The sequence below is a fragment of the Aegilops tauschii genome, chromosome 7 (assembly GCF_002575655.3).
Source record: "Aegilops tauschii subsp. strangulata cultivar AL8/78 chromosome 7, Aet v6.0, whole genome shotgun sequence".
NCBI lineage: Eukaryota > Viridiplantae > Streptophyta > Magnoliopsida > Poales > Poaceae > Aegilops > Aegilops tauschii.
Genome location: NC_053041.3, coordinates 550,119,345 through 550,136,452, shown reverse-complemented (window position 1 = coordinate 550,136,452; position 17,108 = coordinate 550,119,345). Strand labels below are relative to the sequence as shown.

The 17,108-nt window shown below is 47.5% G+C and overlaps 1 protein-coding gene across 1 annotated transcript; it reads left to right on the top strand.

Annotated features, from left to right (window-relative positions):
• Nucleotides 1-1,069: 1,069 nt before the first annotated feature.
• On the top strand, nucleotides 1,070-2,871 carry LOC109765527 (polyol transporter 5). Its single transcript, XM_020324308.4, has 3 exons — nucleotides 1,070-1,348; nucleotides 1,437-1,783; nucleotides 1,881-2,871. The coding sequence occupies exons 1-3, from the start codon at nucleotides 1,216-1,218 to the stop codon at nucleotides 2,823-2,825; spliced, it is 1,425 nt and encodes a 474-aa protein (XP_020179897.1). The 5' UTR covers nucleotides 1,070-1,215; the 3' UTR covers nucleotides 2,826-2,871.
• Nucleotides 2,872-17,108: the final 14,237 nt, after the last annotated feature.

The window sequence follows — 17,108 nt, the reverse complement described above, 5'->3', positions numbered from 1 at the left end:
AATAAGAACATGATGAAACAAAATAGGACTACAAAAAAATTCCCAGGAAACTACATATGAGCTAGAATTATTCATTTTGTAAAGATATATAATTAAATATAGTTCATACAAGCAGGAGTAGTAAATCCATCTAACATGGCATACTTTTAAGCATTTCTGCATGTAGAATTATAAAAATAATCACAACTAACAAAATGTAGAATCTAACACGGCAAAATGTGATAGTATGGTTGCTCCTTAACACATATTAGGAAAACAGTTACACTGTCTAGATCATACATAAACTAACTATCTACCTAAAGAAACCTCATCATTTATCAAGTCAACAACAAGTTAACACACCAATAATCCTAGAATTTAGACAAGTCAAATGTAAAAAATTACTTGCAAATCTGGTAAAGCAAGCTCATCAATCAATCCATTCAAAGAAAATGCCTAGATTTAGCATGAAATAGTTATATGTAATCTGCGCCATTGCGAAATTATATGCAATGAAAACACGGCTGTACATGCTCAAGCACATACTAATCAATCATAGTTATCCAAAGATAGTTGAGAAAAACATAATGACAAAAACAATGTAAAGGCGAAGATATTTGTAGCTCTCTTGAGTCTTAACTAATCACAGCTAGCATAATGACAAAAACAATGTAGTACATGTCATAACTCTAGCATATTCATATAGGCAGAATGGAATCCTATAACATCACGCATAGGCAGCTCAACATAGTAGCTACAGAATCTGGCAAACACAGATATATTGACACATTTTATCGACAAGAAAGATGATCACAATGACAAGCACTATATCATCGTATGAATGGCCAGAGCAGAGCACGACACAGTATGACCAGAGCTTGAACAGAGGAACAAGTAGACCAGTGGCTCGCATAAATAGTTGTAGCCAGAAGGTAATGATGGGAGCACATATCATCAGACCGTGTACAAAGGACATCCGGCAATCCAAAGGGTGATTTATTTCTGTCGAGAACCAAGATCTGAGCAGGTCTGCCTCGTGTTAATTAGGTGACAATCACCTGTCATTTCCACGAGCTAACAGACAAATAAAAACTAGCCACACTGAAACCTGTGGGGTGGCAGATCTCACCGGCTAGCTTGCTCGTCGTCTTCTGCAAGTGCACCAAGTTGCAGATCTCTTTAAGGAAAAAGGAGGTGTGGCCAAACCTGCGGCCGGCGAGGAAACAGGGCGGCGCCATGACGCATGATGCAGCCGCCGAAGCCACCACCACGAAGCTGCTCGCCGTGCTCGAGAAGCCACGACGGCGGAACATGTACGCCTTCGCCTGCGTCACGCTCGCCTCCATGACCACCATCCTTACAGGCTACAGTACGTATATCATCGCCATCGTCCATGGCTCGCATTTGTACGTGACCAATGCTCTGGCGCGTGATCGTCTACGTCCGCTGCACTGCAGATCTCGCCTTGATGAGCGGCGCGGAGCTCTTCATCCGCGAGGACCTGGGCCTCACCGACACGCAGGTCGAGGTCCTCGCGGGGTCCATGAACGTCTTCATGCTCGCGTCCATCCTCTTCTCCGGCTGGACGGCCGACCTCCTGGGCCGCCGCGCCACGCTCGTGGTCGCCAACGCCTTCTTCATGGCCGGCGCGCTCGCCATGTCCCTCGGCGGAAGCTACGCGGCGCTCATGGCTGCACGCTTCGTCACCAGCATCGGCATGGGGCTCGCCCTCGTCGTCGCGCCGGTCTACAACGCCGAGATCTCGCCGCCGTCCACGCGCGGCATGCTCTCCTCGCTGCTCGACGTACGTATGCCCGGCGTTTCGTGGACAGGAACAGGATTCGATTTGACTGGTGATGAAGGAGCTTAATCTGTTCTTCTTGGTATTATGCTTTGGCCAGATTTTTACCAACGTCGGCATCCTTCTCGGCTACACGTCCAACTACGCCTTGGCAGGCCTGCCGGTGCACCTCGCCTGGCGCATCATGTATGCCATCGGGGTGCTCCCGCCCGTGCTCCTAGCCGTCGGGGTGCTCGCCATGCCGGAGTCGCCTCGATGGCTCGCCATGCGCGGACGCCATGCCGACGCGCGCGCGGTGCTCTTGCGCACCTCCGACACCGCCGAGGAGGCCGACCTCCGCCTAGAGGACATCAACCGGGCCCTTGATGCGCCGCAGCCTGCTGGCTCTGTGTGGCAGGAGATGATCGTCCGGCCGTCGGCGACAGTCAGGCGAATCCTCATATGCGTTGTCGGGTTGCACTTCTTCCAGGAGGCGTCCGGCATCGACGCCGTCATTCTGTACAGCCCGCTGGTGTTTAAGAAGGCCGGCATGTCGACGAATAGCTCCGTACTGGGCGCCACCGTGGCCGTCGGGGTCGTCAAGACGTGCTTCATCTTCGTGGCCATGCTCCTGGTCGACCGCGTCGGCCGGCGCCCGCTCCTGCTGGCCAGCGCCGGCGGCGTCGCAGTGTCCTTCACCGCTCTGGCGCTCACGCTGTGCGTCCGCGAGACATCGTCGGCGACCGCGGCCGCGTGCGTGGCGTCCGTGATGGCGTTCGTGGCCGCGTTCTCGCTCGGGTTCGGGCCGCTCGCGTCCACGTACGCCGCGGAGATCATGCCGCTGCGGCTGCGCGCGAAGGGCGCGGGCCTCGGCATGGCGGTCAACCGGCTGACGTGCGGGGCGGTGAGCATGTCCTTCATATCGCTCGCCGGATGGATATCGATGCCTGGGTGCTTCTTCCTTTACGCCGGCGTGGCGGCCACGGCGTGCGTGTTCGTGCACGTGCGGCTGCCGGAGACGAGGGGCCGGAGCTTGGAGGATATGGAGGCCCTCTTTGCCAAATGACAGACATGTCAATTCACTTCATTGTATACTACTTCAGAGCTAAAAATATTGGGGCAGACAATATGTCAGGACCCCGAGAAAAAAAAGCCCAGCGTCATTGGAATTTTCGGGGTCCAACGGCTGGCCTTCTTCTCCCTTTTCTTTTCCTCTGCCTTCCTCATCCGACACCTCCCACCGATAGACCGTCGGTAGGGCGGCCGCCACCCGCCCCGCCCTCCCCTCCCCTCTCCTCGCCGCCGCCCGCTGCCGTCCCTCTAAAGCCTCCAACCTCGTGTTCTTCGAGCCAAAAGCCCAACCCCGCACATGAACAGCTAAGCCTCTGACCCCCTTCCATTGGCGACATTGATGACGCGTTGTCACGGGCTCTGGCTGTTCCTATTGAGGCCTCGACTGCAGTCGCCGGGGCGCCACCGTCTCTGCCTCGAGGTTGCGCTATACGACTCGACTGATGTGAATTCAAAATTCAGGTAACTAGTTCATAGCAAAGGTGAAAAATATTTCTACAACGTGGCGAAGAAAATTCGAAATTAAAATATCTTGGGCCACTGCCTCGCATGTTGGCTTGTCTACTGCTAGCAGCACTTTCTGCTCGGATTGTGGGACATAATTGAGAGACTAAGGGCATCTCCAAGGCGGATCCTCAAACTTGACACCGTATCGGTTCGCGGATCAGGGGCCAGTCTATGGACACTGATGCGGGAACCGGCCATCCAAAGCTATTCGCATATGTCCGGTTATATTTCAGAATAAATTTAACGAAGGTGGACAAATTTGATGCATATTTAAACAAACCGAACATGTTCATTTATACGTACGTGGATATTTTTACATAAAACCATATGCTTTTCATCTAAACCGAAGCAAATTCATTATATTTTGACATTTTCAACTAAACCGTACTCTAAACCTAGTCTAAACGATCGTCGGCGCCCGTTCCCCATGTCCGTCAGGCCATGAGCCCCAGGAACTGAAGCTCCGCTTCATGTTGTACACTTCATCTGCCGCCTCTCGATCTCCTTGAAGACGGCTTCTAACTCATCATGATGGAGGCGGTACCGCTAGCGGTCTCGTGGTGGATGTCGCAGGCGGAGCGATAGGAGTCGAGCAACACCTCCTGCTCGGCGACGTCCACATGGCCGTGCCGGCGGTGAGTTGCTCCCCCGTGAGCTGGTGCTCGTTGAGGAGGCGAAGTTGTACTCCTAGCCAGCTTTCGCCTGCCGGAACATGGCCCACCCCTCTTCCAACATCATCTCAATGGAGTGAGCACGGGTCTCGCCCATGGAGGGCAGCATTGGTTAGCGAGGACGAGGGTGTTGGCCCGTCGTTAGCCACCTCTTCTATTGGGGTGTCCGCAACGTTGGCCTTCGTCTCCCTGCTAGACTGCCAGCCGGCTGCAATGACGGCGATCTTCTACTTCTGCTTGGATGAGAGGCTGTCCCAGACGGCTTTGGAGCTCGAGGAGGCCATGGCGAGTGTGGTGCAGAGAGGAGAAATGAGCACAGGAGGTTGGATGCAGCTATGGTTAGGCTTGAAGTTTTTATAGCGGCCGGATGGCAGGTAACCGACAAGATAGTTAATGGTGGGCGGCAGATGGACAGACGTGTGGTGTTGGAGCAAGTTCTCGACATCCGCACATGTTTAACGTAGGTAGGCAAAAGGGCAGGATGACACTTGAACGCGGAGCAGTTGCATGCATTGTGAAAGGTGGCACGGGCGGCACTTCAATACCGGAGTGACGTGAGAGGTCACATCCGCTCTGGGCCGGCATAAATTGTTGGGGAACGTAGTAATTTCAAAAAAAATCCTACGCGCACACAGGATCATGATGATGCATAGCAACGAGAGGGGAGAGTGTGTCCACGTACCCATGTAGTCGTACGTCTTCACGATCCGACCGATCCAAGTACCGAACGCACGGCACCTCCGAGTTCAGCACACGTTCAGCTCGATGACGTCCCACGAACTCCGATCCAGCAGAGCTTCGAGGGAGAGTTCCGTCAGCACGACGGCGTGATGACGGTGATGATGATGCTACCGACGCAGGGCTTCGCCTAAGCACCGCTACGATATGATCGAGGTGGATTATGGTGGAGGGGGGCACCGCACACGGCTAAGAGATCAAGAGATCAATTGTTGTGTCTATGGGGTGCCCCCTCCCCCGTATATAAAGGAGTGGAGGGGGGCACCGCACACTTTTATTTTCAACTGTTTCAGTTTCATTAAGTAGATATACCCATATCTTCTCAAATCATCTGTGAAGGTCAGGAAATAACGATACCCACCGCGAGCCTCAACACTCATCGGACCGCATACATCGGTATGCATTATTTCCAATAAGTTAGTAGCTCGCTCCATTCTTCCGGAGAACGGAGTCTTAGTCATCTTGCCCATGAGGCATGGTTCGCAAGCATCAACTGATTCATAATCAAGTGATTCCAAAAGCCCATCAGCATGGATTTTCTTCATGCGCTTTACACCAATATGACCTAAAACGGCAGTGCCACAAATAAGTTGCACTATCATTATTAACTTTGCATCTTTTGGCTTCAATATTATGAATATGTGTATCACTACGATCGAGATCCAACAAACCATTTTCATTGGGTGTATGACCATAGAAGGTTTTATTCATGTAAACAGAACAACAATTATTCTCTAACTTAAATGAATAACCGTATTGCAATAAACATGATCAAATCATATTCATGTTCAACGCAAACACCAAATGACACTTATTTAGGTTCAACACTAATCCCAAAAGTATAGGGAGTGTGCGATGATGATCATATCAATCTTGGAACTACTTCCGACACACATCGTCACTTCACCCTTAACTAGTCTCTGTTCATTCTACAACTCCCGTTTCGAGTTACCAATCTTAGCAACTGGACTAGTATCAAATACTAAGGGGTTGCTATAAACACTAGTAAAGTACACATCAATAACATGTATATCAAATATACCTTTGTTCACTATGCCATCCTTCTTATCCGCCAAGTATCTAGGGCAGTTCCACTTCTACTGACCAGTCCCTTTGCAGTAGAAGCACTTAGTCTCAGGCTTAGGTCCAGACTTGGGCTTTTTCACTTGAGCAGCAACTCGCTTGCCGTTCTTCTTGAAGTTCCCCTTCTTTGCTTTGCCCTTTTCTTGAAACTAGTGGTCTTGTCAACCATCAACACTTGATGTTTTTCTTGAATTCTACCTTCGTCGATTTCAGCATCACGAAGAGCTTGAGAATCGTTTCCGTTATCCCTTGCATATTATAGTTCATCACAAAGTTCTAGTAACTTGGTGATAGTGACTAGAGAACTCTGTCAATCACTATCTTATCTGGAAGATTAACTCCCACTTGATTCAAGTGATTGTAGTACTCAGACATTCTGAGTACATGCTCACTAGCTGAGCAATTCTCCTCCATCTTGTAGGCAAAGTATTGTCAGAGGTCTCATACCTCTCGACACGGGTATGAGTATGAAATACTAATTTCAACTTTTGGAACATCTCATATGCTCCGTGGTGTTTCAAAAAACGTCTTTGAAGCCCCGATTCTAAGCCGTAAAGCATGGTGCACTAAACTATCAAGTAGTCATCATATCGAGCTTGCCAAACGTTCATAACGTCTGCAGTTGCTCCTGCAATCGGTCTGTCACCTAGTGGTGCATCAAGGACATAATTCTTCTGTGCAGCAATGAGGATAATCCTTAGATCACGGATCCAATCCATATCATTGCTACTAACATCTTTCAACTTAGTTTTCTCTAGGAACATATAAAAAAAACTGGGGAGCTAAACGCGAGCAATTGATCTACAACATAGATATGCTAATACTACCAGGACTAAGTTCATGATAAATTAAAGTTCAATTAATCATATTACTTAAGAACTTCCACTTAGATAGACATCCCTCTAATCATCTAAGTGATCACGTGATCCAAATCAACTAAACCATGTCCGATCATCACGTGAGATGGATTAGTTTTCAATGGTGAACATCACTATGTTGATCATATCTTCTATATGATTCACGCTCGACCTTTCGGTCTCAAGTGCTCCGAGGCCATATCTGCATATGCTAGGCTCGTCAAGTTTAACCCGAGTATTCTGCGTGTGCAAAACTAGCTTGCACGCGTTGTAGATGAACGTAGAGCTTATCACACCCGATCATCACGTGGTGTCTCGGCATGACGAACTTTGGCAACGGTGCATACTCAGGGAGAACACTTTTATCTTGAAATTTAGTGAGAGATCATCTTATAATGCTACCGTCAATCAAAGCAAAATAAGATGCATAAAAGATAAACATCACATGCAATCAATATAAGTGATATGATATGGCCATCATCATCTTGTGCTTGTGATCTCCATCTCCGAAGCACCGTCATGATCACCATCGTCATCGGCGCGACACCTTGATCTCCATCGTAGCATCGTTGTCGTCTCGCCAAATATTGCTTCTACGACTATCGCTACTGCTTAGTGATAAAGTAAAGCAATTACAGGGCGATTGCATTGCATACAATAAAGCGACAACCATACGGCTTCTGCCAGTTGCCGATAACTCGGTTACAAAACATGATCATCTCATACAATAAAATATAGCATCATGCCTTGACCATATCACATCACAACATGCCCTGCAAAAACGAGTTAGACGTCCTCTACTTTGTTGTTGCAAGTTCTATGTGGCTGCTACGGGCTGAGCAAGAACCGTTCTTACCTACGCATCAAAACCACAACGATAGTTCGTCAAGTTAGTGCTGTTTTAACCTTCACAAGGACCGGGCGTAGCCACACTCGGTTCAACTAAAGTTGGAGAAACAGACACCCGCCAGCCATCTGTGTGCAAAGCACGTCAGTAGAACCAGTCTCGCGTAAGCGTACACGTAATGTCTGTCCGGGCCGCTTCATCCAACAATACCGCCGAACCAAAGTATGACATGCTGGTAAGCAGTATGACTTGTATCGCCCACAACTCACTTGTGTTCTACTCGTGCATATAACATCTACGCATAAACCTGGCTCGGATGCCACTGTTGGGGAACGTAGTAATTTCAAAAAAATTCCTATGCGCACACAAGATCATGGTGATGCATAGCAACGAGAGGGGAGAGTGTGTCCACGTACCCTTGTAGACCGAAAGCGGAAGCGTTAGCACAACGCGGTTGATGTAGTCGTACGTCTTCACGATCCGACCGCGATCCAAGTACCGAATGCACTGCACCTCCGACTTCAGCACAGGTTCAGCTCGATGACGTCCCATGAACTCCGATCCAGCAGAGCTTCGAGGGAGAGTTCCGTCAGCACGACGGCGTGATGACGATGCTACCGACGTAGGGCTTCGCCTAAGCACCGCTACGATATGATCGAGGTGGATTATGGTGGAGGGGGGCACCGCACACGGCTAAGAGATCAAGAGATCAATTGTTGTGTCTATGGGGTGCCCCCTCCCCCGTATATAAAGGAGTGGAGGAGGGGAAGGGCCGGCCCTCTCTATGGCGCGCCCTAGGGGAGTGTAACACCCCGAGAATCATGCTACAGTAGCTCTCTGTGATTAAGCTAATCATGTTGCTAAGCAGGGCTTGATCACATTGGAATCACATTTCCTTTCAAACTCCTAACTCAAACTTCAATTAAATTTAAAGTGGAAAATAAAAGTTATCAAAATTGAAAACTAAAATGTTCATTAAATGACAAATAATTCTGAAGCAATTATAAAATTGTAACTAAACTTAAATGGATTAGTTAAGTGACCCTAACAACCTCAAACTTTGGCGAGCAACAACATTTAATAACCTTTTAATTAATCTAAATTCAATATGAATTAGTATTTCACCCAAACTAGTTTTTGGTGCAAGGATCTGATGCACTGCAACTTATAAGCTAGCTCCCATATTTTATAAATACCATTTAGGTGCTAAACATTTTTGCAAACAAAAAAAATAATAAAGAAAAGAAAAGAAAAGAAAAGGAAGCCCCCCCTGCTGGACCGCGGCCCCGCTGGCCATCGGGCCAACCAGGCCGGCCCAGGTCGGCCCCCACTCCTCTCCCTTATCCACCCCACTCCCCCACCGACAACCCCCACCTCCCCACTCCCTCGCTGCCCCACTCCCCGATCCCATCTGGATCGGGGCAACGACCGCGACGCCGCCGCCTCGCCCACGTCGCCGGACGCCCCCATCGCCTCGACGCCCGCGTGGACCCCCTTCCCCGCGCCCCGACGCTGGTGCTGCCCTTCGCCGGACCTCGACCACCTCCTCCGCCACCTCGCCTCCCCGTGTCGGCCTCGACAACCCCGGCCCGAGCCACCACCCATGACCCCATCACCGGACCGCCGCTGCCCGGAGCTGACCTCGCCTGACGCTGCCCCGCCGTCGCCGCGTCCCCGTCCTCCTCCCCGCCGGACTGCGTCCGCCTCCCCGACACGGCGACGACGCCTCGTCCCCATCCTCCTCCACAACGGTCGCCCCCGAGCCTCGCCGCCCCGCTTCTCTCCAACGCCGGTGAGGCCACCTCCGGCCTCCAGTCCCTTCTCCCTTCCCCGCGCCGTACCCGCCCGCTGCCCGCCTCGCATCGCCCCACCGCGCCTGTTTCGGTAGCCGCCCGTGCCGCCGCGGATGTCGACTCCGCCGTCGACGCCGGCCAAGTCCGGCCGCCCCGCGACCACCGGTCGACGTGGTCGACCACTAGCTACCCATCGGTCCCCTTCGCGCATCGAACCGACGCCCGTAGCGCAAGCCCCGGCGGGTTCCCGCGTTGCTGCCGTCGCCGGCGCACTGTAACTCCTCGCGGGCGTTAACCACGATGACGTGGACGTCATTAACCCCCTAACCAAATCCCTAACAGCCACTGACATCGGACCCCACAGTCCTAATTAATCTCATCGGTTTTGTTTAAAAGTCTGTTAAACAAATCACTCAATGACACTCGGGCCCCACTAGGCCCTTTGACCAGTCAAACTACTGACTAGGACTAGCCCAGTCAATGGTAGGTGGGACCCCGTGGCCCACTTTGACCAGTCAACAGGGACCAGTCAACTGCTGACTGAGCAGTTAACTGGGACCCACTGTCATCCTCACATACAAATAGCTGGGTACACTCTCTGTGTACCCGTAGCAATTTAACATTTAATTTTGAATTAAAACAATTTAGAAAATGTTTTAAAACTTTAAATATTAATAATAAATAATAAAAATAATAAATTAAATTAATAAAAATAAATAATTAAAATAATAAATAAATAATAAAGATAATTAATCCTGTTAAGTTAAACTAATTAAACTTAATTAACCTAATAACTAGTTAACCTAATTAATCACTGTTAATTAGCTAAACAGTCCCTGACAGGTGGGACCCATCTGTCAGGTTGACCAGGTCAACGGTCAATGTTGACTGCTGACGTCAGCATGACATCATGCTGATGTCATAAATCCATTTTTGAATTAAAATTAAATAATTAATTAAAATCCAGAAATTATTAAAATCTTTAGAAAATCATATCTTTTAACCAGTAACTCGGATTAAATTATTTTCAACATGAAAGTTGCTCAGAACGACGAGACGAATCCGGATACGCAGTCCGTTCGTCCACCACACCTCCCTAACCTATCGAACTCGCAACTTTCCCCTCCGGCCCATCTGTCCAAAAACGCAAAACATCGGGAATACTTTCCCGGATGTTCCCCCCCTTCGCCGGTACCACCTACTGTCGCGTTAGGACACCCCCTAGCACTGCTCATTGTCATGTCACGCATCGTCATGCTTATGTTTGCATTATATTTACTGTTTCCTCCCCCTCTTCTCTCCGGTAGACTACGAGACCGACACTGCTGCTGCTCAGTTCGACTACGGAGTTGACGACCCCTCCTACTTGCCAGAGCAGCCAGGCAAGCCCCCCCCCTTGATCACCAGATATCGCCTATTCTTCTCTATACTGCTTGCATTAGAGTAGTGTAGCATGTTACTGCTTTCGATTAATCCTATTCTGTTGCATAGCCTGTCATTGTTGCTACAGTCGTTTCCCTTACCTGCTATCCTACTGCTTAGTATAGGATGCTAGTTTTCCATCAGTGGCCCTACATTCTTGTCCGTCTGCTGTGCTATACTATCGGGCCGTGATCACCTGGGCGATCTCGGGTATATACTATATACATTATATACATGACACATGTGGTGACTAAAGTCGGGTCGGCTCGAGGAGTACCCGCAAGTGGTTCTGATGAGGGGGCTGAAAGGACAGGTGGCTCCACCCAGGTAGAGGTGGGCCTGGGTTCCTGACGGCCCCCGACTGTTACTTGTGGCGGAGCGACAGGGCAGGTTGAGACCGCCTAGGTGAGAGGTGGGCCTGGCCCTGGTCGGCGTTCGCGGATCCATAACACGCTTAACGAGTTCTTGGTATTTGATCTGAGTCTGGCCATTTGGTCTATACGCACTAACCATCTACGCGGGAGTAGTTATGGGTATCCCGGCGTCGTGGTATCGCCGAAGCCTTCGTGACGTCAGCAACTGAGTGGCGCTCGTCGTGTTGGACCGCTTTGACGTAACCGCCGTGATCGTGTGGGTTGCTAGGTCTGCTCGTGGCCGCGTTCGCAACGTGCAGGTGTGCATAGGGCGATGGGCCCAGACCCCTGCGCGCATAGGGTTAGACCGGCGTGCTGACCTCTTTGTTGTGCTTAGGTGGGGCTGCGACGCGTTGATCTTACGAGGCCGGGCATGACCCAGAAAAGTGTGTCCGGCCAAATGGGATCGAGCGTGTTGGGTTATGTGGTGCACCCCTGCAGGGAAGTTTATCTATTCGAATAGCCGTGTCCCTCGGTAAAAGGACGACCCGGAGTTGTACCTTGACCTTATGACAACTAGAACTGGATACTTAATAAAACACACCCTTCCAAGTGCCAGATATAACCCGGTACTCGCTCTCTAACAGGGCGACGAGGAGGGGATCGCCGGGTAGGATTATGCTATACGACGCTACTTGGAGGACTTCAATCTACTCTCTTCTACATGCTGCAAGATGGAGGCTGCCAGAAGTGTAGTCTTCGACATGATTAGCTATCCCCCTCTTATTCTGGCATTCTGCAGTTCAGTCCACTGATATGGTCCTTTACACATATACCCATGCATATGTAGTGTAGCTCCTTGCTTGCGAGTACTTTGGATGAGTACTCATGGTTGCTTTTCTCCCTCTTTTCCCCTTTCTATACCTGATTGTCGCAACCAGATGCTGGAGTCCAGGAGCTAGAGATCCCGAGGATGATGCTACATGGAGTTCGGCTTCGAGGAGTAGTTAGGAGGTCCCAGGCAGGATGCCTTGCCTTTTCGATCGTTGCTACTTTTGTGCTAGCCTTCTTAAGGCAAACTTGTTTAACTTATGTCTGTACTCAGATATTGTTGCTTCCGCTGACTCGTCTATGATCGAGCAATTGTATTCGAGCCCTCGAGGCCCTTGGCTTGTATTATGATGCTTGTATGACTTATTTATGTTGTAGAGTTGTGTTGCGATATCTTCCCGTGAGTCCCTGATCTGATCGTACACATTTGCGTGCATGATTAGTGTACGGTCAAATCGGGGGCGTCACAAGTTGGTATCAGAGCCAACTGCCTGTAGGAATCCCCCTTTCCAACTCCTTGGCCGAAGTTGAGTCTAGTCAGTGAAAACTGTTTTACTAACATGGCTGTGTGGCTTACGGGCCCACGTCGCCATTGGGTGGTATTAGGATCTTTTACTCCTTGTCTATACTCTGGGACTCTGATCTCTCTTCTATTCGGGTTAAGTGAATTTTACTAAATCTAACATTAGGATCTCGTTATCACTTTCACCCGGAGAGCCCCTTATTACTGATGATCGTCTGCTGCACGTGAAGACCCTGAAGATACTCTCCGCTAATAACCCAAGAACTTGTGTTCATTGCGTTTGCAATTCCCTTTTATCGATAAACTCCTATGAATAACCACGTATACTCGCCATTCATACAATGTTTCCCAGTTGATCTTGTTATTACAAGATACCCCGAAATTCTCTCTGTTGTTCCGAGAATCCTTTGAGCTTACTGCCTTGCTGTTCTTTGTCACCTGAATACCCCTACGGATAATTCTCGCACTTACCGAGTATCCGGTCATCCCCAGTTGTTTCAAGTATTCCACAATAGTCTTCAAAATACTATTCGATCTTCCGAAAATCCTCAGGAGCCTATTGCTCTTGAAATTCTTGTTTGCTTACATTATGGTTAGTCCCAAAATTCTCGTAATCTTATTGGCATCTCTTGTCATTATCATTTTGAGTCCGTTGATTCAATTTGTTGCGAATGCTCGCAATCCTCAATCATATCCTAGAATTCATTCTTCCGGATCAGATGTCATTTTAAACGTGAGCTGGATCTCGACCTATCAAATTGCCATCGATTGTACCCCTAAGCCTACTCAACTTATCCATCCATGATCAGAGCGTTGCTTCTGACCCCCCTGAGTTGGAAATCATAATTCTTTTGCATTTGAACTTTGAGTTAGTCGGTTATTTCTATAATCAGATCTCCTGGCATTCTTCTTCCTCTGGTTGAGTACCGATGCCCACATCAGATCCCTTGTGGACCATCGGTTCCTTTGTTGGATTTTATCCGACAGTGTCCTTCCTATTGAATAACCTTGTGAGCCTTTCCATGGGTATATAATGCCTTTGGTAAATTGTATCATCTGATTTTGAACAATGCTCTTCTTTCGAGCTTGTAATATTTACTCCGAAGTTTGTGGTATATGTTCCTAAGATGCCTTGATGGGTTGAACCTATGCCTTTCATAATACGTGTGAACTCGAAAGTTTTCATGAGTCATACTCTTCTGGTATTTTGCCAGATAAAATTTTTCCACACTGCAACTTCATCAAACGCGAGAAGTGAATGAAATGTTATGCATTGAAGAAGTGGGAGTCGACCTTGAACTTTGTGTTCATGCCCATGGACACGATGTATACCTTATCATGGAAGCTTCTCTTAAAATAATTGTCCCCTTGTAATAAGTTCATCTGGTATCCGTGGACGTCATTCCGACCATGCTCTCCTTTAAATACCATTTCTCGTACAAGTTTAAGCACTTGTCTTCTGTAAGAGCAATACCCCAATCCAACCTCTACTTTGGTTTGTCGTCGAGTATTACCCCCTGGTATCTCGAGATTATCATGGAACTGCATAACTTCTTATGAGTTCTTCATCAAGTGCTACATTCTCATTGATTCCAAATTTTCACGGGCTTTGAGTTTTTTTTAAACACTCAAAACCACCGATAATTGAATCGAGTCCACACTACGGTTCAACAACTTTTAGTAATGCTCCTTACTTACGAGTTTGTACCCGATCGCGTCATTCCTAGCCTGTTTGGCTATATCATTATCTTGATGATTTTAACTGTGCTACCTGGTCCTTATTCCCGGAGCACCACTTTCGACGATGAGCTAAGCTTACGTCGATTTTCCTCGTCATATCGTTTCACCTCGAACAACAAACTTGACCCCGAGTTTGTGTGCTACCCGTGGTTCCAATAACCTCTCGCTTTCACCATTCCTTTGACTTGATGTCATCATCGATCAATTACATCTTCTTGAAAACCTCTCGACAAATTTGTCGTGATCATTGTCAACAATTTGACTTCTTCCAAGTTGTGTGTCGAAATTCAGGATGAGAAATACCATCCTTGCCCCTCGATGAATTATGTTATCATCGACAATATTCTTACCTTCCCCCCCAACACGAACTTGTTCATATTTTGTGATGTATCTTGATTTCCCCTGCTACCCAACTTATTTTATGTTCTACCGTGGAGTATTACCATTTTTGATGTCAAGAATGTCGTGAACATTACTCCACCTTTTAAGAATTCTTGGTACAGTGATACTTCTCACCATCACCATTCTTTCTTGGTCCCCGTGTAGTTTCTAAATGAAATACCGACAAATGGTCTGTGATGTGTAGATTTTAAACTCCTAGCAACCGTATTGCTTTGAAGTTATTGGTCTATAGTTTCATTCTACGTCTATGGCTTAATGAATCATCATTCGGACATTGATTGTGCTACCTAGCACATTTTTCGGGTGCACATTTCAACCAATGTTTAACTGTGTATGTTTTCCTCGAGCATACATCATTAAGTCATTCGATCTAGCTAATGTTATCTCCTTGTTCACATAGTGATGGAAATCCATCTTTTGGAAATCTCAATGGATTGTCGCTGAGTCAATCAGTCACCTCCTCACCTCTCCTTGAGGTAATGATGAACCCTTGTCCGGAACTCGCTTCCATAGTTCATCTCCCGAGAATCTCCTATGTCGTTTCGACAATTTGTGTTGCACCTTTCTTCTCAGGCATCCTGAGTCTGAGTTATCCTGACACCAATCAGATCTGAATCCCGGTCAGATATGATGGTTGGAACATATTTCCAAGAGTTATAACATTGGCCTATTTATGACCCGGTAAGGTGATGATACCCAGCACCCCTGGCGGGAGGACCTATTGTTATAAGTTTTCCCTTTTAGCAAGGTTAGCTATTCTTCCATGAGGAAATTGTAAGACTTATTCTATAAGTTGTTCCTGATGGATCCTTTTTGTTTCCAAAGTCTGATCTTCACCTGTTGACCATGTCAATGCTATCTCGAAGCATGTCTATGGTACTCCGATTTTCAACAGGAACATTTGAAGCCCAATGCTAAATGTTCCTGCTCAATTATCCAAACACCGTTGTATGGGTAATGTCATGAAATTTCTCTCCCCTACCTAAAGAGTTTTCTACATTATATCCTGAATATCATGCTCAGCTTGTCCTTGGGAAGGATATAACCTTGAAATATGTGTTTAAACACATTTTCCTTTCCATTCTTCTGTTTAATCTGATAATCATATTTTCCTTTCCATTGTTTGGTTTAACCTTTCTGGTGATCTATATGACCTAAGCAGTAATATTCTCCTGCTTATGTAAACACCTCGGTGTACAACTCTGTCAGTAAGACCCTGTTATTATTGTTGGTGACATTTCGGTAACCACCGATGGACGAGAACTTTGCCTAATGGTCCGCCTCGTTTCAACGAGCAGGAAAATGGTTCTCTTCGTCCCTCGCCCTTGGTACCGACGATGTTGCTGACATATAACTGACAGGCTACCCTCTGACATGCCTTGCTATCATGATCGTGCAAGATGTCAACGCCCTTCCTACTTTTAACCCACATGGTGGGCCCATAACCCACAGTTCCACAGGATCGAAACCTGACTCTCCTATACACCCTGTTGTCGAAGTTATTCCTCGAGCTTGACTTTGTATGTGATTCACGGGCCACCTGCCTAGTGATCTATTCTGGTACCAGACATAATACTTATTCTGATTGCTTTGAACCCCTTTCACACTTTGTTTCAGGCTTCGAACGATTGCCTACCCGTTTGAAACTCCTCATGGTACTTTCTTACTTGCTCTCGGCTTTTCTTAAGATTTAGTTCGAGAGTTACTTTCCGCCGCCTTCCCCGATGATATTGACCAGATAGTAAACCTTGCAGAAGTCCGTTCTTCCAGAATACCCCCTTACTCTGTCGTAAGTACGATGTAGTTCCCGAAGAAAGGACGACAACTTTATCATAACGACCTGAAGCAGAGAAATGAAGACATCAACGTAGTGGATAGACCTCTTCGAGAAGAGCAACCAACACCGAGGAGACCCATTAGAATTTCGTAACCAAATCCCTTCCCCCTTGCTCCCGCTCCTAAATCTCGGAACGAGATTTCTTCTAGTGGAGGAGATTTGTAACACCCCGAGAATCATGCTACAGTAGCTCTCTGTGATTAAGCTAATCATGTTGCTAAGCAGGGCTTGATCACATTGGAATCACATTTCCTTTCAAACTCCTAACTCAAACTTCAATTAAATTTAATGTGGAAAATAAAAGTTGTCAAAATTGAAAACTAAAATGTTCATTAAATGACAAATAATTCTGAAGCAATTATAAAATTGTAACTAAACTTAAATGGATTAGTTAAGTGACCCTAACAACCTCAAACTTTGGCGAGCAACAACATTTAATAACCTTTTAATTAATCTAAATTCAATATGAATTAGTATTTCACCCAAACTAGTTTCTGGTGCAAGGATCTGATGCACTGCAACTTATAAGCTAGCTCCCATATTTTATAAATACCATTTAGGTGCTAAACATTTTTGCAAACAAAAAAAATAATAAAGAAAAGAAAAGGAAGCCCCCCCCCCTGCTGGACCGCGGCCCAGCTGGCCATCGGGCCAACCAGGCCGGCCCAGGTCGG

Coding starts and splice junctions, on each gene's coding strand:
- LOC109765527 (XM_020324308.4), top strand. CDS start 1,216: ATGACGCATGATGCAGCCGCCGAAGCCACCACCACGAAGCTGCTCGCC. Junction 1,349..1,436: donor CACCATCCTTACAGGCTACA/GTACGTATATCA, acceptor GCTGCACTGCAG/ATCTCGCCTTGATGAGCGGC. Junction 1,784..1,880: donor TGCTCTCCTCGCTGCTCGAC/GTACGTATGCCC, acceptor TGCTTTGGCCAG/ATTTTTACCAACGTCGGCAT.